Source organism: Ranitomeya variabilis, chromosome 1 (genome assembly GCF_051348905.1).
Source record: "Ranitomeya variabilis isolate aRanVar5 chromosome 1, aRanVar5.hap1, whole genome shotgun sequence".
In the NCBI taxonomy this organism is placed as follows: Eukaryota; Metazoa; Chordata; class Amphibia; order Anura; family Dendrobatidae; genus Ranitomeya; species Ranitomeya variabilis.
In genome coordinates this window covers 2,267,981-2,294,221 of record NC_135232.1, presented here as the reverse complement: position 1 = coordinate 2,294,221, position 26,241 = coordinate 2,267,981, and the positions used below count along the sequence as shown (strand labels likewise).

Below are 26,241 nucleotides of genomic sequence, written 5' to 3'. Positions count from 1 at the left end.
GATGTCCGTCAGGTCCCTTGCTATCTGCTTCCTGCTCTGACTGAGTGCCGCCGTACAGTGAGAGCAGAGCACAGCGGTGACGTCACCGCTGTGCTGTACTTTCACTTTCACTTTACGGCGCTCAGTCAGTGCGGGAAGCAGACGGCAAGGGACCTGACGGACATGAGAAGGTGAGTATGTACGGTTTGTTTTTTTTACATTTTACACTGGTAACCAGGGTAAACGTCGGGTTACTAAGCGCGGCCTGCGCTTAGTAACCCGATGTTTACCCTGGTTACCAGTGTAAAACATCGCTGGTATCGTTGCTTTTGGTGTCAAACACGACGATACACGCCGGTCTGACGACCAAATAAAGTTCTGAACTGTTCAACGACCAGCGATATCACAGCAGGATCCTGATCGCTGCTGCCTGTCAAACTAAACGATATCGCTATCCAGGACGCTGCAACGTCACGGATCGCTAGCGATATCGTTTAGTGTGAAGGTACATTTAGTTACAGGATTCATCGGTCGTGGTCGCTGACGTCTTGTAGATGTGATCGGGGCCTTAGTTACAGGATCCATCGGTCGTGGTCGGTGAGGTCTTGTAGATGTGATCGGGGCCTTAGTACAGGATCCATCGGTGATGTCTTGTAGATGTGATCGGAGCCTTAGTTACAGGATCCATCGGTCGTGGTCGGTGAAGTCTTGTAGATGTGATCGGAGTCTTAGTTACAGGATCCATCGGTCGTGATTGGTGTCGTCTTGTAGATGTGATCGGAGCCTTAGTTACAGGATCCATCGGTCATGGTCGGTGATGTCTTGTAGATGTGATCGGAGCCTTAGTTACAGGATCCATCGGTCGTGGTCGGTGAAGTCTTGTAGATGTGATCGGAGTCTTAGTTACAGGATCCATCGGTCGTGATTGGTGTCGTCTTGTAGATGTGATCGGAGCCTTAGTTACAGGATCCATCGGTCATGGTCGGTGATGTCTTGTAGATGTGATCGGAGCCTTAGTTACAGGATCCATCGGTCGTGGTCGGTGAAGTCTTGTAGATGTGATCGGAGTCTTAGTTACAGGATCCATCGGTCGTGATTGGTGTCGTCTTGTAGATGTGATCGGAGCCTTAGTTACAGGATCCATCGGTCATGGTCGGTGATGTCTTGTAGATGTGATCGGAGCCTTAGTTACAGGATCCATCGGTCGTGGTCGGTGACGTCTTGTAGATGTGATCAGAGCCTTAGATACAGGATCCATCGGTCGTGGTCGGTTTTGTCTTGTAGATGTGATCGGAGCCTTAGTTACAGGATCCATCTGTCATGGTCGGTGTTGTCTTGTAGATGTGATCGGAGCCTTAAGGTACCGTCACATTAAGCGACGCTGCAGCGATAGCGACAACGATGCCGATCGCTGCAGCGTCGCTGTTTGATCGCTGGAGAGCTGTCATACAGACCGCTGTCCAGCGACCAACGATGCCGAGGTCCCCGGGTAACCAGGGTAAACATCGGGTTGCTAAGCGCAGGGCCGCGCTTAGTAACCCGATGTTTACCCTGGTTACCAGCGTAAAAGTAAAAAAAACAAACAGTACATACTTACATGCGTCCCCCAGCTTCTGCTTCCTGACACTGACTGAGCTCCGGCCCTAACAGCACAGCGGCTTTCACTTTCACTTTAGGGCCGGCGCTCAGTCAGTGTCAGGAAGCAGACGCTGGGGGAGGTATGACGCTGGGTGAGTATGTACTGTTTGTTTTTTTTACTTTTACGCTGGTAACCAGGGTAAACATCGGGTTACTAAGCGCGGCCCTGCGCTTGGTAACCCGATGTTTACCCTGGTTACCAGTGTAAAACATCGCTGGTATCGTTGCTTTTGGTGTCAAACACAACGATACACAGCGATCGGACGACCAAATAAAGTTCTGGACTTTATTCAGCGACCAGCGACATCACAGCAGGATCCTGATCGCTGCTGCGTGTCAAACTAAACGATATCGCTAGCGAGGACGCTGCAACGTCACGGATCGCTAGCGATATCGTTTAGTGTGACGGTACCTTTAGTTACAGGATCCATCGGTCGTGGTCGGTGACGTCTTGTAGATGTGATCGGAGCCTTAGTTACAGGATCCATCGGTCGCGGTCGGTGACGTTTTGTAAATGTGATCGGAGACTTATTTACAGGATCCATCGGTCGTGGTTGGTGTCTTCTTGTAGATGTGATCGGAGCCTTAGTTACAGGATCCATCGGTCGTGGTCGGTAACGTCTTGTAGATGAGATCGGAGCTTTAGTGTTAGTCCATTTAAAGGGAACTTGTTATATATAAAAATGCTGTATATATAGAGCAGCCATTTTAACTGCGCCCCTAGCACTGACAGCTGTCCCTAATGCATAGCCGGCTGTCAGTCAGTGCCGGGGACGAGGTTACATCCTCACTCACTATGCATGGAGAGGTGACTGAAGCCTCGCTGGCAGCACCCATATGACTGGAAGCCAATTGCTGCCTGGAGGAATAAAATTAATTTCTTCCTGATAGCAGGGTTCTCAGTGATTTCTTCGGGCAGGTTCGGAACGCTATAAACCTCCAGATTAACACCATATCTGCAAGTTAATAAAAAACATTTGTACATGACATATTCCCTTGAAATAGCAGGTGTAAGTGGTCTCTGGGTGCAGTATCTTTAAAGGGAACCTGTCATCTCCAAAATGGCTGGTGAGGAAAGCTCACCGGCATCAGGGGCTTATCTACAGGATTCTGTAAAGCTGCCGTTACACTGAGCAACTTACCAGCGATCGCGACCAGCGACGTGATCGCTGGTAAGTTGCTGTGTGGTCGCTGGGGAGCTGTCACACAGACAGCTCTCTCCAGCGACCAAGCGACTTCGGCATCACTGAAACTGTCTTCAGCGATGCCGAAGTCCCCATGTAAAAAAAAAAAAAAAACACTCCATACGCACCTTCTGTCGTCCTTCATGTCCCTCAGCGCTTGCCGCACTGACTGTGTCTCAGCGCCGGCCGGCCGTAACAGCGGTGCCCAGCGGTGAACCGCTGTTACTGCAGGTTCACCGCTGGGCTCTGCTTTACGGCCGGCCGGCGCTGAGACAGTCAGTACGGCAAGCTCCAGGGGACGTGACGGACAACAGACGGTGAGTATGTAGTGTTTTTTTTTTTTACTTTTACCATGGTATCCATGGTAAATATCGGGTTACTAAGCGCGGCCCTGCACTTAGTAACCCGATGTTTACCATGGATACCAGTGAAGACATCGCTGGATCGGCGTCACACACGGCGATCCAGCGGTGTCAGCGGGAGAGTTGCGACGAAAGAAAGTTCGTCCACTCTCCCTGCAACCAGCGATATCCCAGCAGGATCCAGATCGCTGCTGCGTGCCAAACATAGCGATATCGCTATGCAGGACGCTGCAACGTCACGGATCGCTGGCGATATCGCCTAGTGTGACGGTATCTTAATGCATTCTGTAATGCTGTAGATAAGCCCCCGATGTTACCTGAAAGAGGAGAAAAAGACGTTAGATTATACTCACCCAGGGGCGGTCCCGCTCCGATTGGTGTCTCAGGTCCGCTCCGGCGCCTCCCATCTTCATTCCACGACGTCCTCTTCAGGTCTTTACGCCGCGGCTCTGGCGCAGGCGTACTTAGTCTCCCTGTTGAGGGCAGAACAAAGTACTGCAGTGCTCAGGTGCCGGAAAGGTCAGAGAGGCCCAGGAACTGTGCACTGCAGTACTTTGCTCTGCCCTCAACAGGGCGTGAAGACCCGAAGAGGACGTCATGGAATGAAGATAGGAGGCGCCGGAGCGGACATGAGACACCCATCCGACCGGACCGCAGCGGGACCGCCCCTGGGTGAGTATAATCTAACGTCTTTTTCTCCTCTTTCAGGATACATCGGGGGCTTATCTACAGCATTACAGAATGCATTACAGAATGCTGGAGATAAGCCCCTGATGACGGTGAGCTTACCTCACCAGCCATTTTGGGGGTGACAGGTTCCCTTTAAAGTGCAGATTTTTAATTGCACAGTAGAAATATACCAGAAATGTCCCAGAAGTGACAGAAGGTAACATTCACTAATGTGTCAGTTGTGAACATCACCGTTGACTTCCCTAGATTTCAGCTTACTATTTACTACTTGTTCCTGTGTTTCGCTTTTAAATGTTCATCTTCCACTTGATGTTTTACTCTTTTCCATCCAGTATGGGAGTTTGTGTATCTTGTGCAGTAATACCGGCTTTGGTCTCTTACTAATTGTTTTAAGATTCAACAAGGCAGACTGGTCCTACATCCCAGCATGCACTTCCAATATTTCTAGATCTGGCTTAAAGAGCACGTGTGTTAGGGCACATGTGAAATGTTTCTAAAGGTAAGTTCACATTTGCGTATATGTGCGCAGCGTAAAATCTGCATATGCAAATGCATGCAAAAACGCATGCTTGCGCAGCGGTTTTTGTCCGCATCAGCTTAAGCATGACGGCCAATAAACGCTGTGTGTGCATGCGGCTTTTGCCTGCGTTTGCGTTTTTTATGCGCATGCGTTCAGTATTTCCTGGAGGGCATGTCTCAATCAGTTACTGGACATGTGCAGTCTGAAGTACGCAAGCGCATCGAATGCATGCGTACTCAATGACATGCATATGCATGCGTTCCCATAGACAGTAAGGCTAGGGTCACATTGCGTTAGGGCAATCCGTTAAGCGCATAGCGCTAGCGGATTGCGCTAACGCAATGCTTTTCTAGGGTCCGCGTTCGGCGTCCCCGCTAGCGCAGATCCCCGATCTGCACTAGCGAGGAACGGACCTCGGGCGCGCCGCGGACGCTGCAAGCAGCGTCCAAGGTCCGTCACTCAAATGACGCCACATCGCTAGCGCACGCCCAATGTGGGCGGGCGCTAGCGACACGTTCTCCATTACAGGCTATGGCGGCGTTATCGGACTACGTTAACACCGCGTTATGCCGCGGTGTAACGTAATCCGTTAAACGCGGTCACATAACGCAATGTGACCCTAGCCTAATGCGTTTTTAACGCACTCATGTGCATGCCTGCGCATGTTTGACAAATTTTTGACGCTTCCAAATATGCAACATGTTGCGTTCGCCGGACCCCGCCGCACACCGAGAAACGACGCATGCGTACGCAGATGCATTGGCAACTGATGCTAACGCATGTCCCTGCATACGCCATGTTAAACATAGGTGCGCATGACGCATGCGGATCTGTGCAGATGACATGCTGCGTGAACAGACGCAAACGTGAAACCAGCCTTAGTGTATTATTTTTAAAGCATCTCGCCAGTTAAACATGGCAAGTGGCCAGAGCAGGAGACAGGTAAGCTGCGGCAGATACTCCAACCCACATGGTCCTGGCTCACTTGTGCTACACATGTAATCTTCATACCTCTCTGCTGCTTATATGTTCTAGCTGACGCGTCACCTCTACCTTCCCTCTACATATTCCACACAATCTCTCTCCTCCCATGTACAACATTGAGGCCTTTCTGACTTTTCTCAATCACTCAAACCATCCACCATACAGCGCACTAAACGCTCCACCTTGTGCCAGTCATTACACTGGTTGCCCATTTTCTACGGAATACAATATAAACTCCTATCTCACCCACAAAGCGCTCCATAGTTCTACACAACCCTATATCGCCTCATTTCTGTCACCCTACACGCGCCCTCCATTCTGCAACTGATCGAAGACTATCGTCCTCCATAACCTCCGTCTCCAAGACTTCTCTTGTGCTGCGCCAGTTCTCTGGAATGCGCTTCCCCAAACAGACTAATCTCTAGCCTCCATGATTTATAGTCTGCGTTAAAAACACATCTCTGTAAACAAGTCTATCACCTCAGCTCGATAACCCAACTCTCCCCTGTTCCCTCCTACATGGTAATCGTAACCTGCTCCTTCCTATTTCTGTCTCCACATCCTCCATGCCCCCAGTAGCCCACGGTGACAGATACTGACTGATGACCGGCTCGTGCAGCTTAATATGAAAACCGTACATAACAAGTACCTTCTACCTATTGTCCCCTATCTCCTCATAGGTTGTAACTTGCGAGCAGCAGGACCCTCGCTCCTCTTGAAGCTGTTGAAATGTGTAACTTTGTATGGTATTTATTATCCGTACATGTCCCTGTTTAATTGTAAAGCGCTGCGGAATATGTTGGCACTGTATAAATACAAATTATTAGTAGTAGTATTAGATAATTTCTCAGATTTGATCCCTAACAAGTCATTGTTGTGATAATTGTATAGGAGAAATGGGTGAAGCTCATGAGGGATATGTCCAAAATCTGTGTAAACCATAGTAGAAATTACCGAAACTCTCTCCTAAATTGTGAATGTGAACTAACTTATACCCGATTAAATGTAAATGTTTCTGATGGTCACAAGACCTAACCTCAATAAGACAATCACTTCTAAATGAACTCGAAGGCTCAGAGAACCTGTGTCTCTTGATCCTCAGTTACCGCGGTTCTGTTTCTCACGTCATATTGTCCCTTATGTTTTCCACCTCATAGTATCCTAGAATGTTAGAGTTGGAAGGGACCTCCAGGGTCCTCGTGTCCAACCCTCTACTCAATGCAGGAGTCACTAAACCATCTCAGACAGATGTCTGTTCAGCTTCTGTTTGAAGACTTCCATTGAAGGAGAACTCACCACCTCTCGTGGCAGCCTGTTCCACTCATTGATCACCCTAACTGTCAAAAAGTTTTTTTCTAATATCTAATCTGTATCTTCTCTCTTTCAGTTTCATTCCATTGCTTCTCGTGTTTCCATGTGAAAATGAGAATAGTGATGATCCCTCTACACTGTGACAGCCCTTCAGATATTTGTACACAGCTATTAAGTCTCCTCTTAACCTTCTTTTTGCAGCTAAACATTCCCAGATGCTTTAACCGTTCCTCGTAGGACATACTTTGCAGTCCACTCACCATCCTGGTCACTCTTCCCTGAACGTGCTCCAGTTTGTTGATGTCTTTTTTAAAATGTGGTGCCCAGAACTGGACCCAGTATCCCAGATGAGGCCTGACCAAGGAGGAGCAGAGGGCAATAATGGCTTAATCTGATCTAGACTCTATGCTTCTATTAATACATCCTAGAACTGTGTTTGCCTTTTCTGCTGCTGCATCACACTGTTGACTCATGTTCAGTCTGTGATCTATTAGTATACCCAAGTCTTTTTCACATGTGCTGTTGCTTAGTCCTATTCCTCCCATTCTGTATATAGTAACATAGTTATTAAGGTTGAAGGAAGACTTTAAGACCATCTAGTTCAACCCATAGCCTAACCTAACATGCCCTAACATGTTGATCCAGAGGAAGGCAAAAAAAAACCATGTGGCAAAGAGTAAGCTCCACATTGGGGGAAAAAATTCCTTCCTGACTCCACATACAGCAATCAGACTAGTTCCCTGGATCAACGCCTTATCAAGGAATCTAGTGTATATACCTTGTAACATTATACTTTTCCAGAAAGGTATCCAGTCCCCTCTTACATTTAAGTAATGAATCACTCATTACAACATCATACGGCAGAGAGTTCTGCAGCGGCCCAGAGACCTGGTCGTTGCAGTACTGATGCTCCACCGCTAAGGGGGGTGTTGGTACGTCTGATTGCACTAAAGGAGTTCACCTGATCAGGTATCACACACACTACACTTTACACTCCGGCCACCAGGGGGAGCGGTTCTATCTAGTAGGCCACTCCTCACACTCTGGTAAAACCGGGGGTTGGACAAGAAGACAGGCAGAAGTAACTGGGAGAAGCTAGAGAGAGGACCTGTCAGGGATGGGATCCTGGCAGACTCCTAAGTAAGGACAAGAAGTAAGAAACGGGAATACAGCAAAGAGGCGATAGGACCAGAAGGAGTCGTGCTGTAAGATCGAGGCAACATCCTTCTGAGGCGCAAACCATCGGTGGCCGGAACGCCGAGCAAGTAAGAGACTCTAAGCATTACTTCAAACCACGGCCGGACAGCCAATTATAGGTTGGCTGTCTCACTTAAACACCTAAGCAGACAACGGAGGCAGCTGTGGGAGAGGGGCGACTCTAGGGTCCCGGAAGAACTCCAGGCCTACCCCGTCATACGGGTGCGTCCTACCATATCACCTGGGGGATGGAGAGAACGAACATCAGAGACAGACACAGCAGTTGTGAGGATTATCCCGGGGAGCTCAGCAGGGAAGGACTACAACACACAGTGCTAGAAGGTAGACGCTGATTTCCACCTGTTAAGGGAACTCTGGATGTGCCATCGGACCGGCCGGTCTCAGACAGCCCTGTTAGCAGTGCTCTGGATTGAGTACCTCGAGACCTTCAGTAAAGAGACTGCACCCCTGTGTCCTCGTTATTCACCGCGACCTGCACCACACCACAACATCATCATTCTCCATTTTCACTGGACGCCCCACAGCAGGGTCACGGACCGGCTCTAGCCACCGTGACAACCCCAGAGCAGAGACTCAGAGGCCCGGTACCGGGTACCCCTCGGCCCTGCGGCAGTGGGGGCGCTCCAGTTCCATAGTCTCACTGCTCTTACAGTAAAGAACCCGCGCCTGTTATTATGCTTAAACCTTCTTTCCTCCAGACGTAGAGGATGCCCCCTTGTCCCTGTCACCGGTCTATGATTAAAAAGATCATCAGAAAGGTCTCTGTACTGTCCCCTCATATATTTATACATTAACATAAGATCCCCCCTTAGCCTTCGTTTTTCCAAACTAAACAGCCCCAAGTGTAATAACCTGTCTTGGTAGATGCTTTTTTCATTTTTATTGCCCAGATGTAGTTCTTTGCATTTTTCCTTGTTGAAAACCATTCTGTTAGTTGCTGCCCACTGCTCCAGTTTATTTATATCTTTTTGAATCCTCTCTCTCTCTTCTCTAGTATTAGTGTCTAATAGTCGCTGCCCATCGTTCAAGATTTTCTAGATCCTTCTGCATCCTTTCTCTGTCTTCTCTAGTGTTAAGGTACCTTCACATTAAGCGACGCTGCAGCGATAGCGACAACGATGCCGAGGTCCCCGGGTAACCAGGGTAAACATCGGGTTACTAAGCGCAGGGCCGCGCTTAGTAACCCGATGTTTACCCTGGTTACCAGCGTAAAATGTAAAAAAAACCAAACAGTACATACTTACATTCGCGTCCCCCGGCGTCCGCTACCTGCACTGACTGAGCGCCGGCCCTAACAGCACAGCGGTGACGTCACCGCTGTGCTGTACTTTCACTTTACGGCGCTCAGTCAGTGTGGGAAGCGGACGCCGGGGGATGCGAAGGTGAGTATGTACTGTTTGTTTTTTTTACATTTTACCCTGGTAACCAGGGTAAACATCGGGTTACTAAGCACGGCCCTGCGCTTAGTAACCCGATGTTTACCCTGGTTACCAGTGTAAAACATCGCTGGTATTGTTGCTTTTGCTTTCAAACACAACGATACACGGCGATCGGACGACCAAATAAAGTTCTGAACTTTAACCAACGACCAGCGACATCACAGCAGGATCCTGATCGCTGCTGCCTGTCAAACTCAACGATATCGCTAACCAGGACGCTGCAACGTCACGGATCGCTAGCGATATCGTTTAGTGTGAAGGTACCTTTACCTATCCCTCCTAGCTTTGCATCAATTGCACATTTGATTAGTTTACCTTCAGTTCTTTTATCTAGATCATTTATAAAAATGTTGAACACTGGGGCCAGGACAGAGCCTTGTTTTACCCCAATTGAAACACTCATCCAATTGGATGTGCAACCATTTATTACCAGTCTTTATCTCCTTCATCATGAAGACGCAGGCAGGACGAGATCCCTCCAGCTGATCCAGTGCTCATCCCTCCTCCTCCTGAATGACCCCGAGCATGGACGAGGACAGGGATGAGACCACCAGAAGATTATTCCGCTTCGCCCTGGAGATCGTCTCCCTGCTGAGCGGAGAGGTAACTCCTCTACATTTCTATCAGCTTTATTGTGTTCTGTGACAAGTCCGACATCGGGAGGAGGAAATCCAGAATAGAGAGAAGGATTCTTTCCTGTAAGAGCAGTAATTGTGTGGAGCTCTCTGCCCGGAGGAGTTGTCATGGGGATTCCCTGTAAGAGCTGTAGAGGGGCCGGGATGTCTGTCCGGAGGGGAATAATATTCCCGGTTATGGCCCCAGATTACTGGAGACGGTTATTGATCCCGGGATTTCTACTGTTGTCAGATCTGGAGTCGGGAAGGAATCTTCTCCATAAGTGTCTCTCTCCATACACAGGATTACACAATAGTGAGGAAGACACCGGGGGACGGTGTGACTCCCATCATCCATCTCCAGGAGTCAGGAGGGCGGAGCCCGGGCCCCATCACAGAGCCTCCCCCGCACTCACTGCTACATGAGAGGAACAAGAAGATCCTGGAGCTCAGCAACAAGATGATTGAGCTGCTGAGCGGAGAGGTGACTGCTGGGACATTATACAGCACTGGAGGATTCTGGGTGATGAGCGGAGAGGTGACTGCTGGGACATTATACAGCACTGGAGGATTCTGGGGGATGAGCGGAGAGCTGACTGCTGGGACATTATACAGGACTGGAGGATTCTGGGTGAGCGGAGAGGTGACTGCTGGGACATTATACAGGACTGGAGGATTCTGGGTGATGAGCGGAGAGGTGACTGCTGGGACATTATACAGGACTGGAGGATTCTGGGTGATGAGCGGAGAGGTGACTGCTGGGACATACAGGACTGGAGGATTCTGGGTGATGAGCGGAGAGCTGACTGCTGGGACATTATACAGGACTGGAGGATTCTGGGTGATGAGCGGAGAGGTGACTGCTGGGACATTATACAGCACTGGAGGATTCTGGGTGATGAGCGGAGAGGTGACTGCTGGGATATTATACAGGACTGCACTGAAGGATTCTGGGTGATGAGCGGAGAGGTGACTGCTGGGACATTATACAGCACTGGAGGATTCTGGGTGGTGAGCGGAGAGGTGACTGCTGGGACAATATACAGCACTGGAGGATTCTGGGGGATGAGCGGAGAGGTGACTACTGGGACATTATACAGCACTGGAGGATTCTGGGTGATGAGCGGAGAGGTGACTGCTGGGACATTATACAGGACTGGAGGATTCTGGGTGATGAGCGGAGAGGTGACTGCTGGGACATTATACAGGACTGGAGGATTCTGGGGGATGAGCGGAGAGGTGACTGCTGGGACAATATACAGCACTGGAGGATTCTGGGGGATGAGCGGAGAGGTGACTACTGGGACATTATACAGCACTGGAGGATTCTGGGTGATGAGCGGAGAGGTGACTGCTGGGACATTATACAGCACTGGAGCATTCTGGGGGATGAGCGGAGAGGTGACTGCTGGGACATTATACAGCACTGGAGGATTCTGGGTGATGAGCGGAGAGGTGACTGCTGGGACATTATACAGCACTGGAGGATTCTGGGTGATTAGCGGAGAAGTGACTGCTGGGACATTATACAGGACTGGAGGATTCTGGGTGATGAGCGGAGAGGTGACTGCTGGGACATTATACAGCACTGGAGGTTTCTGGGTGATGAGCGGAGAGGTGACTGCTGGGACATTATACAGCACTGGAGGATTCTGGGTGATGACCGGAGAGGTGACTGCTGGGACATTATACAGGACTGGAGGATTCTGGGTGATGAGCGGAGAGGTGACTGCTGGGACATTATACAGGACTGGAGGATTCTGGGTGATGAGCGGAGAGATGACTGCTGGGACATTATACAGGACTGGAGGATTCTGGGTGATGAGCGGAGAGATGACTGCTGGGACATTATACAGCACTGGAGGATTCTGGGTGATGAACGGAGAGGTGACTGCTGGGACATTATACAGGACTGGAGGATTCTGGGTGATGAGCGGAGAGGTGACTGCTGGGACATTATAGAGCACTGGAGGATTCTGGGTGATGAGCAGAGAGGTGACTGCTGGGACATTATACAGCACTGGAGGATTCTGGGTGATGAGCGGAGAGGTGACTGCTGGGACATTATACAGGACTGGAGGATTCTGGGTGATGAGCGGAGAGGTGACTGCTGGGACATTATACAGCACTGGAGGATTCTGGGTGATGAGCGGAGAGGTGACTGCTGGGAGATTATACAGGACTGGAGGATTCTGGGTGATGAGCGGAGAGGTGACTGCTGGGACATTATACAGCACTGGAGGATTCTGGGTGATGAGCGGAGAGGTGACTGCTGGGAGATTATACCGGACTGGAGGATTCTGGGTGATGAGCAGAGAGGTGACTGCTGGGACATTATATGCAGCGCCCCAGAGTCCTGGTCGTTGCAGTACTGTGGCTCCGCCACTATGGGGAGCCATGGTGCGTCCGATGGCACTGAAGGAGTTCCTCTGATCAGGTATCACAGACACCAATACATTTCACAGCTGGGCCTCCGGGGGGAGCTAAGGGTTCTATTCATTAGGCCACTCCCCACCATAGTGGGTAAACTGGGGGTCAGGCAGGAAGTTAGAAAAGAAAGCTGACTGGATTGAACGAAGCAACACCTGGTGGCAGAGGGTGTTGTGGAGGAAGAGACAGTAGGGTCTCTGTCAGGGGTGGGATCCTGACAGAGGCTTGGCATTGGAAAGAACGTAACGGGTCCGCGCCAGCTCCGGGAAGCGGCGGGATCCAAGAAAGGACTAGAAGCGAGATAGATTGTGCTGAGTGAGAAACGAGATCAAGCGATAGGAGAATACCAGTAGGGGTCGTGCTGTAAGACCGGAGCAACATCCTACTGAGGCGCATTACCGGTGGCCGGAACGCCGAGGGAGTATTATAACATTCAGCTTCAAGCAATACTCTAAACAGCGGCAGGACAGTCAGTCTCAGGCGGGCTGTCTAACACATATCACCTATGAAGTCTTGGGAGGCAATTGCGGGAGAGGGGCGTCTCTAGGGTCCCGGAAGAACTCCAGGCCTATCCGACAAACGGGTGCCGTTCTAACTGTAATATCAGGAAGGGACGGAAGATTAGAAGAACATCATTTAATACAGTTGTGAGGGAACTTAAGAAACAGACACAACGGTTGTGGGGACTTTCCGTAAGCACAGCAGGGAAGGACCGCAACACATAGCGCTAGAAGGAAGGCACCGATTTCCACCTGTGAAGAGAACTCTGGAGGTGCCATTGGACCGGCCGGACTTGCGTAGCCTGGTGAACCGTATTCCGGACTGAGGACCCAGAGATCTTCAGTAAAGAGGTAAAGAGACTGCAACCTGGTGTCCTCGTTTTTTACCGCGACCTGCACCCCACAACTGCACCGTTACATCACCACTTATTGCACCGGACGTCCCCCACTGACAGACAGGGCCACGGATCGGGTCTAGCCACCGTGACAACCCCAGGACTGAGACTCAGAGACCCGGCTCCGGGTACCCCTCGGCCCTGTGGCGGTGTGGGGGCGCTCCAACTTGGCGTCACGAACAGGATGTACTTAAGCCTGAAGAGTCAGGTCATGTGTGCCTAGAGACTGTGATTTATTGTGCTTGGACTGTACTTTATTGAAAAGACTGTGCTGCGCCAGTTGCCGCCAAAACCCGCCGCCATTGCAGCGCAGGAGGAGAAGAGGGGCGTGAACTGGGCGTAGGCAAGCTGGAGAGCGCGAACCGCAATGGCCGCCCAGTCTAAGTACTTCTGTGTCCTGAGGACGTGCCCGTCAACAGCCGAGGTCCGCCTCCTGATCCTGGTCGGAGGGTGGAGACCATGGGGACGGGGCCGCCCACGAAAGAGACCGCGGGAAGAAGACGCGGGAAAGGAGGCAAAGATGGCGGCACCAGGGGCACCATGCGGGACCGACCCGGTCCAGCCTGAGGCTGCGCAACCTGAGATAGCCCCAGAAACGCCAACGCTGCGGGGTCTGACCCTCGCAGAGTCACTGATGGGCCGACCCCCTTTGCCGCTGTCTGAAGAATGCGTGGCTGCAGCCGAGGCCCGACAGCTGGCCCGCCGGCTGAAGGCCGATGCCCGCGTACTCACCCGGATAGGCCAGCCCACAGAGATCAGGTTATCGCCTGTTGCTTCCCACCCGGCCGCGGCTGAGGGTACGCTACAAACGCCGGGCCTGAAGATCATGCCGGACGCCGAACATCTACGGCGTCTGACGGCAGCATGGCGGAGTCGGCCCCAGCCTGCAGAGCAGATTAACTTGGTTGGTACCCCGGAGATTCCGCCATCGCACTGGGGTGTTGTGGTGGCCTTTAATCCTCAGCATGGGAGAGGAGTAATCCAGGAGATCGGGGAGCTGATACAGGTTCGCGTAGACCGGGAGGAGGTGGAACCTTGCGGCGGGAGGATCGCTCGCGACCTGGAGCCAGGCGATGCTGTCACCTACACCCGATGGAGGAGGGCTGCGGGAGAGACTGGCTGGATGGCGCGAGGGGTGCAGCGGTGCATTGCCCTTCAGGCTGCTGCCAGAACACCAGAAGGGGATGATCCCATGGGGAAAGCAGCAGAGCCCGGCCCCGCGGAACCACGAGGAACCCAGCCTCGCCGTGCCCCGGAGGGACGCGTGCGCCTGCCAGTAAGGAGGGCCTCCCGGCGAGGGATTTTATCACTGTTGGGACCAGAGCGGCGCCCTGGCTCACCAGTACGAGCTGTTGGCCTGGTGAGACCAGATAGGAGACCACCTTCAGCTTCACCACAGTAAGATTTTACTGTTTCTCTTAACTGTATATAGTTACTGTTCTCTTATTTTGCTACTGAACCCGTCCAGGGTTAACTCTTAAGGGGATCCTTCTGTGGACTTGGGATCCCTATTGTTTTGCTTTTATCTGATTTTTTTCAAGTTTGCACAAAGTTTAAGGAACTGCAGTAATCATGGACCATGCATGATACAAACTTTTCCCTTGTAAATAGTTTGCACCTTATTAAAGGCGCTCCCTACTGGTTTTACTCAAAGAGACTCTTTGCGAAGATACCACACCGGAGCCTTTGCTGAGTATGGACTGGTAGCTAGAGAAGACGCGCTACTGGAGCGCCCCCACACCGCCGCAGGGCCGAGGGGTACCCGGAGCCGGGCCTCTAGGTCTCAGTCTCGGGGTTGTCACGGTGGCTAGACCCGGTCCGTGGCCCTGTCCGTCAGTGGGGGACGTCCGGTGTAATAAGTGGTGATAATGGTAGTGTAGCGGTGCAGGTCGCGGTAAATAACGAGGACACCAGGTTGCAGTCTCTTTACCTCTTTACTGAAGATCTCTGAGTCCTCAGTCCAGAATACGGTTCACCAGGCTGCGCAAGTCCGGCCGGTCCAATGGCACCTCCAGAGTTCTCCTCTCAGGTGGAAATCTGTGCCTTCCTTCTAGCGCTATGTGTTGTAGTCCTTCCCTGCTGTGCTCACGGAAAGTAACCCCACAACGGTTGTGTCTGTTTCTTAAGTTCCCTCACAACTCGATTTGATGTTCCTCTCGTAATCCACCCCTCCCTGTATTCAGGTTGGAATGGCACCCGTTTGTCAGGTAGGCCTGGAGTTCTTCCGGGACCCTAGAGTCGCCCCTCTCCCGCAATTGCCCCCCAAGACTTCATAGGTGATATGTGGTAGACAGCCCGCCTGAGACTGACTGTCCTGCTGCTGTTTGGAGTATGGCTTGAAGCTGTATTCTATTCCACTCCCTCGGCGTTCCGGCCACCGGTATTGCGCCTCAGCAAGGTGCTGCCTCTTTCAACAAAACCCCTGCTGGTATTCTCCTTCTCTGTATTCCCGTTGTTTACTGGTTAGTTCTGCTCTGAGGAGTCTGCCAGGATCCCATCCCTGACAGGTCCTCTCACTAGCTCTTCCCAGCTACTTCTCCCTGTCTTCCTGTCCAACCCCCAGTTTTACCAGAGTTGTGAGGAGTGGCCTACTAGATAGGACCACCCCCCCTGGTGGCCGGAGTGTGAAGTGTGGTGTGAGTGTACCTGGTCAGAGAAACTCCTTAGTGCAATCAGACGTACCATAGCTCCCCATAGTGGCGGAGCCACAGTACTGCAACAACCAGGACTCTGGGGTGCTGCACTCCCCCCCGGTTAAATCCAGTACTCCGGGACTGGGAAAACAAGAACAATAATACATGTTAACAGGAAACACACAAATTTTTGAAATAGCATAACAATTGAACATAACAATGCTTCCCTTTACGGGAGGTGAGGATTCTTGAACGTCGCAAAAGTTAGGTCATGCACAGTTTATGACTCTCAGTTCAGTGGTTGAAACAGCGGGGACCCCGGGTAAACAAAGGGGTCCCCCTTATGAAAGTTTTTGAGCAATTCACCGTCCATTACTCTAGTGTCCACTTAAAAACCTGTAACAAAAAGATATGCATACAAACATTTTCAATTACATAGCAGCCCTTATCAATACCTCCAAGTTTTGTAGCGGAGGGGAGTTTGATTTTGAGTGCTGCGTGTGGACCTTCGCAGCGCAGGGGTTGCTATTGGCCTAACAGGGCCCGCTATGCTTGCTACCGCTGGTGTAGTGCACTGTCTTCTAGCTACACTTCTAGTGAGTCTGGGTAGCACTGGCAGGTTGGGGCTCTCAGAGCTGCTGCTGTCAACAGTGGGTACAGCAGGTTCACTGATAGCAGAGGGAGGATTTGCCGGTTCAACGGTTGTCATAGCATCTTCAGGTAAGGCTTGTTGAGGTTGCGGGGCCGGATGATCTGGTACCACCATTGTTTCTGGTGGGTCCGGCTGTGGAAACGTTAGAACAGGTATCACGATGGCCTGATTTATCTGAGTCCAGGACTGGGGAAAGTCACCAAGGACAGTATGGAACATCTTCTCCTTTTCTACCGGCGGGGAGACTTCTGGGGCCGTGCCCCTCTCTTTTAACTTATCGGGGCAGACCTTAAGGTGATCCCTGGATACCGCTGTCGAAGTCTCTCCCCTGTCCTTGCTGATGAGACAGACCTTTGTGTTGTCGAAGTCGGATGGCAGGATGGTATACGGTTCTGCTTCCCATTGGTCATCGAGCTTGTGTAATCTCCTCTTTCGTTTAAGTACTTGCTCACCAGGCGACAGGGGAATCGCAGGAGCGTGTTGGTTGTAGTCCCTTTCTTGCTTTTGCCTAGCCTGGGCGAGACTTCTTTCTACACTCTCTTGTACTTCGCGGTACCTTCGCTGCCTTTCTGCATCCCAATCCGCATCCGGCGAGGTATCTTCAGGTACTAGGACCCCCATGTCCAGATCAACGGGTAACCGACTAGATCTTCCTCGCATCAGGTACGCTGGAGTACAGTTGGTGGAACTTACGGGGATGTGATTGTACATATCCACTAAGTCAGGCAACTTTGTCGGCCACAGGTTCCGTTCCTCCACCGGTAAGGTCTTCAATAAATCAATTACCACCTGGTTCATCTTCTCGCACATCCCGTTGGTTTGAGGGTGGTACGGTGTAGTTCTGATCTTCTTACACCCGTACAACTGGCAGAATTCTTGGAACACTTCCGCTTCGAATGCAGGCCCCTGATCGGTCAGTACTTTCTCTGGGTAGCCATGGGGCCTACAAAAGTGCTGCTGGAAGGCCCTGGCAGCAGTCCTAGCTGTTAGATCCTTGACAGGCACAACCACCAAAAACCTGGAGTAGTGGTCCACGATGGTAAGGGCGTAGATATAGCCCGACCTGCTAGGTGTCAGCTTCACATGGTCCAGCGCGACCAGTTCGAGCGGCCGTTTGGTGATGATAGGCCGCAGGGGAGCCCGTTGACTGTCACGGTCCTTCCTGCGCAGACTACATGGACCACACTCCCGACACCACTTCTCAATGGTTCTCTTCATACCAATCCAATAGAACCTCCCTCGGAGCAGCTTCTCCAGCTTCTTCCATCCGAAGTGTCCGGCTCCATCATGGTAGGCTCCCAGAACCATGGGCGCATCTCGCCTTGGCACCACTATCTGCCACACCAATTCATGAGTACGTGGGTCGATGCTCCTCCTGCACAACTTGCCATCATGGATAAACAGTTTGCTTCTCCCCTTCCACAGCTGTTGGGTCTCTTGTGGATCATCTGGGCCAGGGTGCAAGCCAGCCTGCGTCAAGAGTTCCTTCAACTGACGGACCGCGGGGTCACTATCCTGGGTTTCTGCCCATCCGTGGTGGGGCAGGGGATTCAGCGTGGCATCCAGTTGGTTCTTGTGCCTGTTCTTCACATGGTGAGAGTTCTGAGTGGCTTTGGGGCGATGAAAGGCAGGCAGCTCCACCTCTTCAAGTGCCTCCGGGTCTTCTCCCACTTCCGGTAAATTGGGCATTCGGGACAGAGCATCGGCATTGGCATTCTGGTGCCCTGCCCGGTATTTGATGGTGAAATCATAGTTGGACAGCCGGGCCATCCACCGCTGTTCCAAAGCCCCGAGTTTGGCAGTATCCAGATGCGTTAGCGGATTGTTGTCCGTGAAGACGGTGAATTTCGCAGAGGCCAGGTAGTGCTTAAACCTCTCTGTCACTGCCCAGACAAGGGCAAGGAATTCCAGTTTGAAGGAACTGTAGTTGTCAGGGTTCCTTTCTGTGGGACGGAGTTTTCTGCTGGCGTAAGCGATCACTCTTTCCTTGTCTTTCTGGACTTGAGACAGCACGGCTCCTAGTCCCACATTACTGGCATCTGTGTACAGCACAAACGGTTGGTCGTATTCAGGGTAAGCCAGTACCTCTTCCCCCGTCAGCGCCGACTTCAAGCAGGTGAAGGATTCCTCCAGTTCCCCGTTCCAGTCAAAGGGGGTGTTCTTCCCCCTGGTCTTCTTTGGTTGGCCCACCAACAGGTTTTGCAAGGGTGCGGCCTTTTTGGTGAAGTCTTTAATGAACCTCCGGTAATAGCCTACCAGCCCGAGGAACTGCCGGACTTCGTGGAGGTCACTGGGCTTTGGCCAGTCCTTGATCACTGTGACCTTGTCGGGGTCTGGGGCCACTCCTTCAGCGCTCACCACATGGCCCAGGTACTGCACTTTAGGTTTCAGCAGATGACACTTGGACGGTTTCACTTTTAGGCCGAAGTTGGACAAGGCTTCAACACCTCGGCCAGGTGCTTCAGATGGTCTTCGTAGGTTTTAGAGAAGACTATGACGTCATCCAGATATAGCAGCACGGTTTCAAAGTTCAGGTGTCCCAGGCAGCTCTCCATCATCCTCTGGAACGTTCCGGGAGCATTGCACAATCCGAAGGGCATGTAGTTGAACTCACAGAGGCCCATTGGCATCGTGAAGGCCGTCTTCTCTTTGTCCGCCTCCGCCACAGGAACCTGCCAGTACCCACTGGTGAGATCTAAGGTAGAGAAATAGTTAGCAGATTTTAAGGCAGCCAGAGACTCCTCTATCCTGGGCAGTGGGTATGCATCCTTATGTGTAATGCGATTCAACTGTCTGTAATCAACACACATCCTCATTGTACCATCTTTCTTTTTAACAAGGACTAACAGAGCCGCCCAGGGGCTACAGCTGTCTCTCACCACCCCAGCCTCCTTCATTTCTCGCAACATGTCCTTGGCACACTGGTAATGAGCTGGGGGTACAGGGCGATATCTCTCTTTTATGGGTCGGTGATCTCCCGTGGGGATGTGATGTTGGATCCCTTTCACCTGCCCAAAATCTGAGGGGTGTTTGCTGAATACCTGCTCGTACTCGTGTACCACTCTGTAAGCCCCCTGTATTTGATGAGATGGGGTAGAGTCAGTGCCCACATGCAATTCCCGACACCAGTCTTTCAAGTGCTCGGCAGAACCTTTGTTCTCCGCCACGTTTGACGGGACCAAGGGTTCAGGTGTCTGTATTACACTATTATTGACAGTGAACAGTTTGGCGAGCGTGGTATACTTGGTTAGGTGGACCTCTTCCTCCCCACAATTGAGGACACGTACGGGCACTCTCCCCTGTCGGACGTCGACCACCCCCCGGGCTGTCAGAACAGTAGGCCTATTATCTGAATATACAGGTTCTACCAAGGCCTGGTAGTCCTTACCCCTGAGGCCTATGGCTGCTCGACACCATATTAACATTTCACTTTTGGGGGGTATCGCGATGGGGTTGGAATCACTTACAGTGACACGACCAATCTCACCACCAGTCAGCTCTACCTGCTGTCTCTGCATCAGAGCTCTGATTTCCTTCTGCAGGGCACGTTGCTCACTGTGGCCAGCGTTTTCTGCCACCTGTTGCAACAAAACAATCACTTCTGCAAGACAATTTTCTATAACATTAGTACCAAGAGTCATCATGGGATTACATTCTCGACGATCAATATCTACAATCACAATCCCTTGGGCTTTCAATTCCACCCGCCCCACTTTGATGGTGACCTCCTTATACCCCACTTGTGGCAACGGCTGACCATTACTGGCGATTATGGTGAAATCATTGTCAGGGCCACGAGTAATATCAGCGTCCTCCCAATACCGTTTGTAGAGCACGTAAGGTATAGTCGTCACCTGAGAACCGGTGTCCAGCAAAGCATTCAAGGGGATTCCATCAATCACTACAGGGAGAACTGGTCGTCCTCCAATATACTTGGTTCTCCAATGCTGCGGGCCTGACCGTCCTACTCCTGGGGGTTGGCCCTTTGCCCCAGGGGTTGCTCGTTTAAAGGACAGTACCTTGCAAGATGGCCCACCTGGTGACAGCGGCGGCAGATGGGTCGTCCATCCTGGTGGAAGCGATCGTCGGGCCGGCTCCTGGTCGGCGGAGTCCTCCTCTGTCGCATCCAAGGGACATCCTCCGGGCTGGAAGCCAACTGGATCTTCTCTTTGGGGGCCTCCTGTAGGGACTGCACCGTCCGGGCCAGGGCAGCAACGCTCTTGGTTAGCTCTTGCATCTGGAGACGGAGTCCTGCAGGGGAGTCGTCCTCGAAGCTCTGGGCGTCGCCTCCGCGGCAACTGGGGTATCCGATGCCACCTCCTGGTGGTATGTGAGAGCGGGGCGCCTAGGTGGTACTGCGCGGCTGGGCTGTCGCTCCTGCAATGCCTGGATAGCTTTATCTTTAAACTGCGCAAAAGTCAAGTCTGGATTTTGCATGGCCAGGAAGTGCAATTGGCCCCGCTGGTGACTGCACAGGAGCCCCTCAATGAACCGCTCCTTCAGGATTTTATCTTCATCCTGCATGCTGCCGGGGTCACTCTGCTTAATGGCCCGCATCGCTTCCTGGAGATTAAGGGCATAGTCCCGCAAGCTATCCTGTGACCTTTGTTTGCATCCATAAAAAGTCAGTTTAATTTCTGTAGCAGTGCGAGTATCAAAGGTGGCTTTAAGCTTGGCAAAAATCTGTTGTGCAGTTTCTTTATCCTCAGCGGGCCAGGATTTCAATTCTCTCAGAGCCGCCCCAAAGAGTTGGCCGGTTATCATATGGACCTTCTGAGGCTCGGTTAGGGGATAAAACTCGAGCAGGCTACAGAGCCCCTCTTTAAAGTCAGTGAACGTATGCGCCTCCCCAGAGTATCGTGGGAGCCAGGCCGCTCCGGGCAGGTAGGGCATGGAGAAGGGCATTATGGCTTTTGCATTAGCGGCAGTGTCCGACTGGCTGATGGGGGCAGCGGGTTCTGCGGCAGCCAGTGGTGGTATTAGGGCCGCGGCTTCGCCCGCTGCGGGGACCGGAGCTGCCCCTGCGTCCGCGGCTGCGACCGCCACCTCCTCTCCTCCCGACTCGGACATGGCCGTCCCTTCCTCCCACTAACCTGCTGGAGGTCGGAGTTCCTCTTCCGGGATTGGCACCTCACCGCGCTTTCCGTTCCGCGCTTCTTTTGGCTGATCCCGCCCACGTAGCTAAGGCTCCTCCCTCCGTGCGCGGCAATGGCGAATTTTGGCGGTAACTTTCCGCGGCAAGCAGTAGCACACAGTTCTCTCAATAAAGTACAGTCCAAGCACGATAAATCACAGTCTCTAGGCACACATGACCTGATTCTTCAGGCTTAAGTAGATCCTGTTCGTGACGCCAAGTTTGGAGCGCCCCCACACCGCCGCAGGGCCGAGGGGTACCCGGAGCCGGGCCTCTAGGTCTCAGTCTCGGGGTTGTCACGGTGGCTAGACCCGGTCCGTGGCCCTGTCCGTCAGTGGGGGACGTCCGGTGTAATAAGTGGTGATAATGGTAGTGTAGCGGTGCAGGTCGCGGTAAATAACGAGGACACCAGGTTGCAGTCTCTTTACCTCTTTACTGGAGATCTCTGAGTCCTCAGTCCAGAATACGGTTCACCAGGCTGCGCAAGTCCGGCCGGTCCAATGGCACCTCCAGAGTTCTCCTCTCAGGTAGAAATCTGTGCCTTCCTTCTAGCGCTATGTGTTGTAGTCCTTCCCTGCTGTGCTCACGGAAAGTAACCCAACAACGGTTGTGTCTGTTTCTTAAGTTCCCTCACAACTCGATTTGATGTTCCTCTCGTAATCCACCCCTCCCTGTATTCAGGTTGGAATGGCACCCGTTTGTCAGGTAGGCCTGGAGTTCTTCCGGGACCCTAGAGTCGCCCCTCTCCCGCAATTGCCCCCCAAGACTTCATAGGTGATATGTGGTAGACAGCCCGCCTGAGACTGACTGTCCTGCCGCTGTTTGGAGTATGGCTTGAAGCTGTATTCTATTCCACTCCCTCGGCGTTCCGGCCACCGGTATTGCGCCTCAGCAAGGTGCTGCCTCTTTCAACAAAACCCCTGCTGGTATTCTCCTTCTCTGTATTCCCGTTGTTTACTGGTTAGTTCTGCTCTGAGGAGTCTGCCAGGATCCCATCCCTAACAGGTCCTCTCACTAGCTCTTCCCAGCTACTTCTCCCTGTCTTCCTGTCCAACCCCCAGTTTTACCAGAGTTGTGAGGAGTGGCCTACTAGATAGGACCACCCCCCCTGGTGGCCGGAGTGTGAAGTGTGGTGTGAGTGTACCTGGTCAGAGAAACTCCTTAGTGCAATCAGACATACCATAGCTCCCCATAGTGGCGGAGCCACAGTACTGCAACAACCAGGACTCTGGGGTGCTGCACTACCTCATAGAGACTTGATCCTCTCTTAAAGGGGATGTTCATCTGTTACACGTAATTGGTGATATTGCTTTAAGACTGGTAGCAATAATGTCGATGGAAGAAAATGATGATAATATTTACATGTAAAAGTTATATGTATGCAATTAGTTAAATGTAAAGGAATGCTGATAATGTTTTCTGAAAGAAGAAAGTGAAAGGTAGTAGAAGGATGCAGTGGGCCCGTAGGGGTAGACGGGGTGTCCAGCATGCATATTAGAGAGAAAGTTTAATATTGTGAAAAGAAGATAGTTAATAATGTTGATAAGAAAAAGAAGGGGGGGATAGAAGGTAGACCCTGCGTTCCCCATCGAAAGTTAGTAATGTGTTACTAAGGACAGAAAGTGAACCCGTAGGGGTTAGTGAGTGAGTCCTTATAGGAGCCAAGTAGAGCCGGCTCAGTGTTCTCAAACTGAAAGAAAAAGTTATGTTCTATACTGTGTATAGTAGTTGAAAAGGCAGAAGGCCCTGGCTGAACGGGGCGGTCCTGCATAGAAAGGAGAGGCAGTAGGTCTGGTGCCGATAGGACAGGCGGTCCTGCAGATTCAAAGTAGGAGAATGAAAAAAGTTAAAGTGCCTTATAATGTGATTATAGGAAGGTCTTTAGTGGATTTAGAGTGTGAGTCCTTAAAGGCAATGTTAAATTATTGTTCAACAATTTTGCACTTAGTAGAATACCCGGTTGGGTAACAGGAGTTATGTATAGCCTGTAATTTATAATGTTAATTATGTTTGTAACGTTCAAGTGTCCTCACCTCCCATAAAGGGAAGCCTGTTCAAGTATACTTATTGTTCTGCACTCAACAAAATTGTATGTCTTTTTGCTAACTTGTATTGTTGTTTTCTTCCCAGTCCCGGAGTACTGTGTTTAACCAGGGGGGAGTGCAGCGCCCCAGAGTCCTGGTCGTTGCAGTACTGTGGCTCCGCCACTATGGGGAGCCATGGTGCGTCCGATGGCACTGAAGGAGTTCCTCCAATCAGGTATCACAGACACCAATATGTTTCACAGCTGGGCCTCCGGGGGGAGCTAAGGGTTCTATTCATTAGGCCACTCCCCACCATAGTGGGTAAACTGGGGGTCAGGCAGGAAGTTAGAAAAGAAAGCTGACTGGATTGAACGAAGCAACACCTGGTGGCAGAGGGTGTTGTGGAGGAAGAGACAGTAGGGTCTCTGTCAGGGGTGGGATCCTGACAGAGGCTTGGCATTGGAAAGAACGTAACGGGTCCGCGCCAGCCCCGGGAAGCGGCGGGATCCAAGAAAGGACTAGAAGCGAGATAGATTGTGCTGAGTGAGAAACGAGATCAAGCGATAGGAGAATACCAGTAGGGGTCGTGCTGTAAGACCGGAGCAACATCCTACTGAGGCGCATTACCAGTGGCCGGAACGCCGAGGGAGTATTATAACATTCAGCTTCAAGCAATACTCTAAACAGCGGCAGGACAGTCAGTCTCAGGCGGGCTGTCTAACACATATCACCTATGAAGTCTTGGGAGGCAATTGCGGGAGAGGGGCGTCTCTAGGGTCCCGGAAGAACTCCAGGCCTATCCGACAAACGGGTGCCGTTCTAACTGCAATATCAGGAAGGGACGGAAGATTAGCAGAACATCATTTAATACAGTTGTGAGGGAACTTAAGAAACAGACACAACGGTTGTGGGGACTTTCCGTAAGCACAGCAGGGAAGGACCGCAACACATAGCGCTAGAAGGAAGGCACCGATTTCCACCTGTGAAGAGAACTCTGGAGGTGCCATTGGACCGGCCGGACTTGCGTAGCCTGGTGAACCGTATTCCGGACTGAGGACCCAGAGATCTTCAGTAAAGAGGTAAAGAGACTGCAACCTGGTGTCCTCGTTATTTACCGCGACCTGCACCCCACAACTGCACCGTTACATCACCACTTATTGCACCAGACGTCCCCCACTGACAGACAGGGCCACGGACCGGGTCTAGCCACCGTGACAACCCCAGGACTGAGACTCAGAGACCTGGCTCCGGGTACCCCTCGGCCCTGTGGCGGTGTGGGGGCGCTCCATTATACAGGACTGGAGGATTCTGGGTGATGAGTGGAGAGGTGACTGCTGGGACATTATAGAGCACTGGAGGATTCTGGGTGATGAGCGGAGAGGTGACTGCTGGGAGATTATACAGGACTGGAGGATTCTGGGTGATGAGTGGAGAGGTGACTGCTGGGACATTATACAGGACTGGAGGATTCTGGGTGATGAGCGGAGAGGTGACTGCTGGGACATTATACAGCACTGGAGGATTCTGGGTGATGAGCGGAGAGGTGACTGCTGGGATATTATACAGCACTGTAGGATTCTGGGTGATGAGCGGAGAGGTGACTGCTGGGACATTATACAGGACTGGAGGATTCTGGGTGATGAGTGGAGAGGTGACTGCTGGGACATTATACAGCACTGGAGGATTCTGGGTGATGAGCGGAGAGGTGACTGCTGGGACATTATACAGGACTGGAGGATTCTGGGTGATGAGCGGAGAGGTGACTGCTGGGACATTATACAGGACGGCACTGGAGGATTCTGGGTGATGAGCGGAGAGGTGACTGCTGGGACATTATACATGACTGGAGGATTGTGGGTGATGAGCGGAGAGGTGACTGCTGGGACATTATACAGCACTGGAGGATTCTGGGTGATGAGCGGAGAGGTGACTGCTGGGACATTATACAGGACTGGAGGATTCTGGGTGATGAGTGGAGAGGTGACTGCTGGGACATTATACAGGACGGCACTAGAGGATTCTGGGTGATGACAGAGAGGTGACTGCTGGGACATTATACAGCACTGGAGGATTCTGGGTGATGAGCGGAGAGGTGACTGCTGGGACATTATACAGCACTGGAGGATTCTGGGTGATGAGCGGAGAGGTGACTGCTGGGACATTATACAGCACTGGAGGATTCTGGGTGATGAGTGGAGAGGTGACTGCTGGGACATTATACAGCTTATTTTTAGCAACTGGATAAAATGTAACCTTTAATAGGTATACTTTAAAAAGAACCAATCAATGGCCCACTTAAATAAATCCACAAAACAAAAAACCAAAAAATAGATAACCTATTGTGATTTGTGCTCTAATACCAACACAGAAGGGGGAAAAACAACAACAGACAAATACATAACAAATAACCACCAGCACTGTCAGTGTTGGAAATCACTCCCAATCCACAATTGTTCACATAGATACCCAAAAATGGGGCAACAAATCTATATTCCAGTGGGAACTACCGTATGTAGATACAAAATACTCTCCTA

The 26,241-nt window shown here is 51.5% G+C and overlaps 2 protein-coding genes across 2 annotated transcripts in view; both read left to right on the top strand.

Annotated features, from left to right (window-relative positions):
• LOC143801430 (uncharacterized) overlaps positions 1-26,241 on the top strand; it is a 977,383-nt gene that overhangs the window by 697,557 nt on the left and 253,585 nt on the right. The gene's annotated exons all lie outside the window — the stretch shown is intronic.
• The window catches only part of LOC143793593 (gastrula zinc finger protein XlCGF66.1-like), a 124,316-nt gene that overhangs the window by 85,228 nt on the left and 12,847 nt on the right, over positions 1-26,241 (top strand). Inside the window, exons 2-3 of the mRNA XM_077280661.1 lie at positions 9,782-9,928; positions 10,244-10,423. Coding sequence (XP_077136776.1) covers positions 9,839-9,928; positions 10,244-10,423 — 270 coding nt within the window. The 5' untranslated portion in view covers positions 9,782-9,838. The remainder of the gene's footprint in view (positions 1-9,781; positions 9,929-10,243; positions 10,424-26,241) is intronic.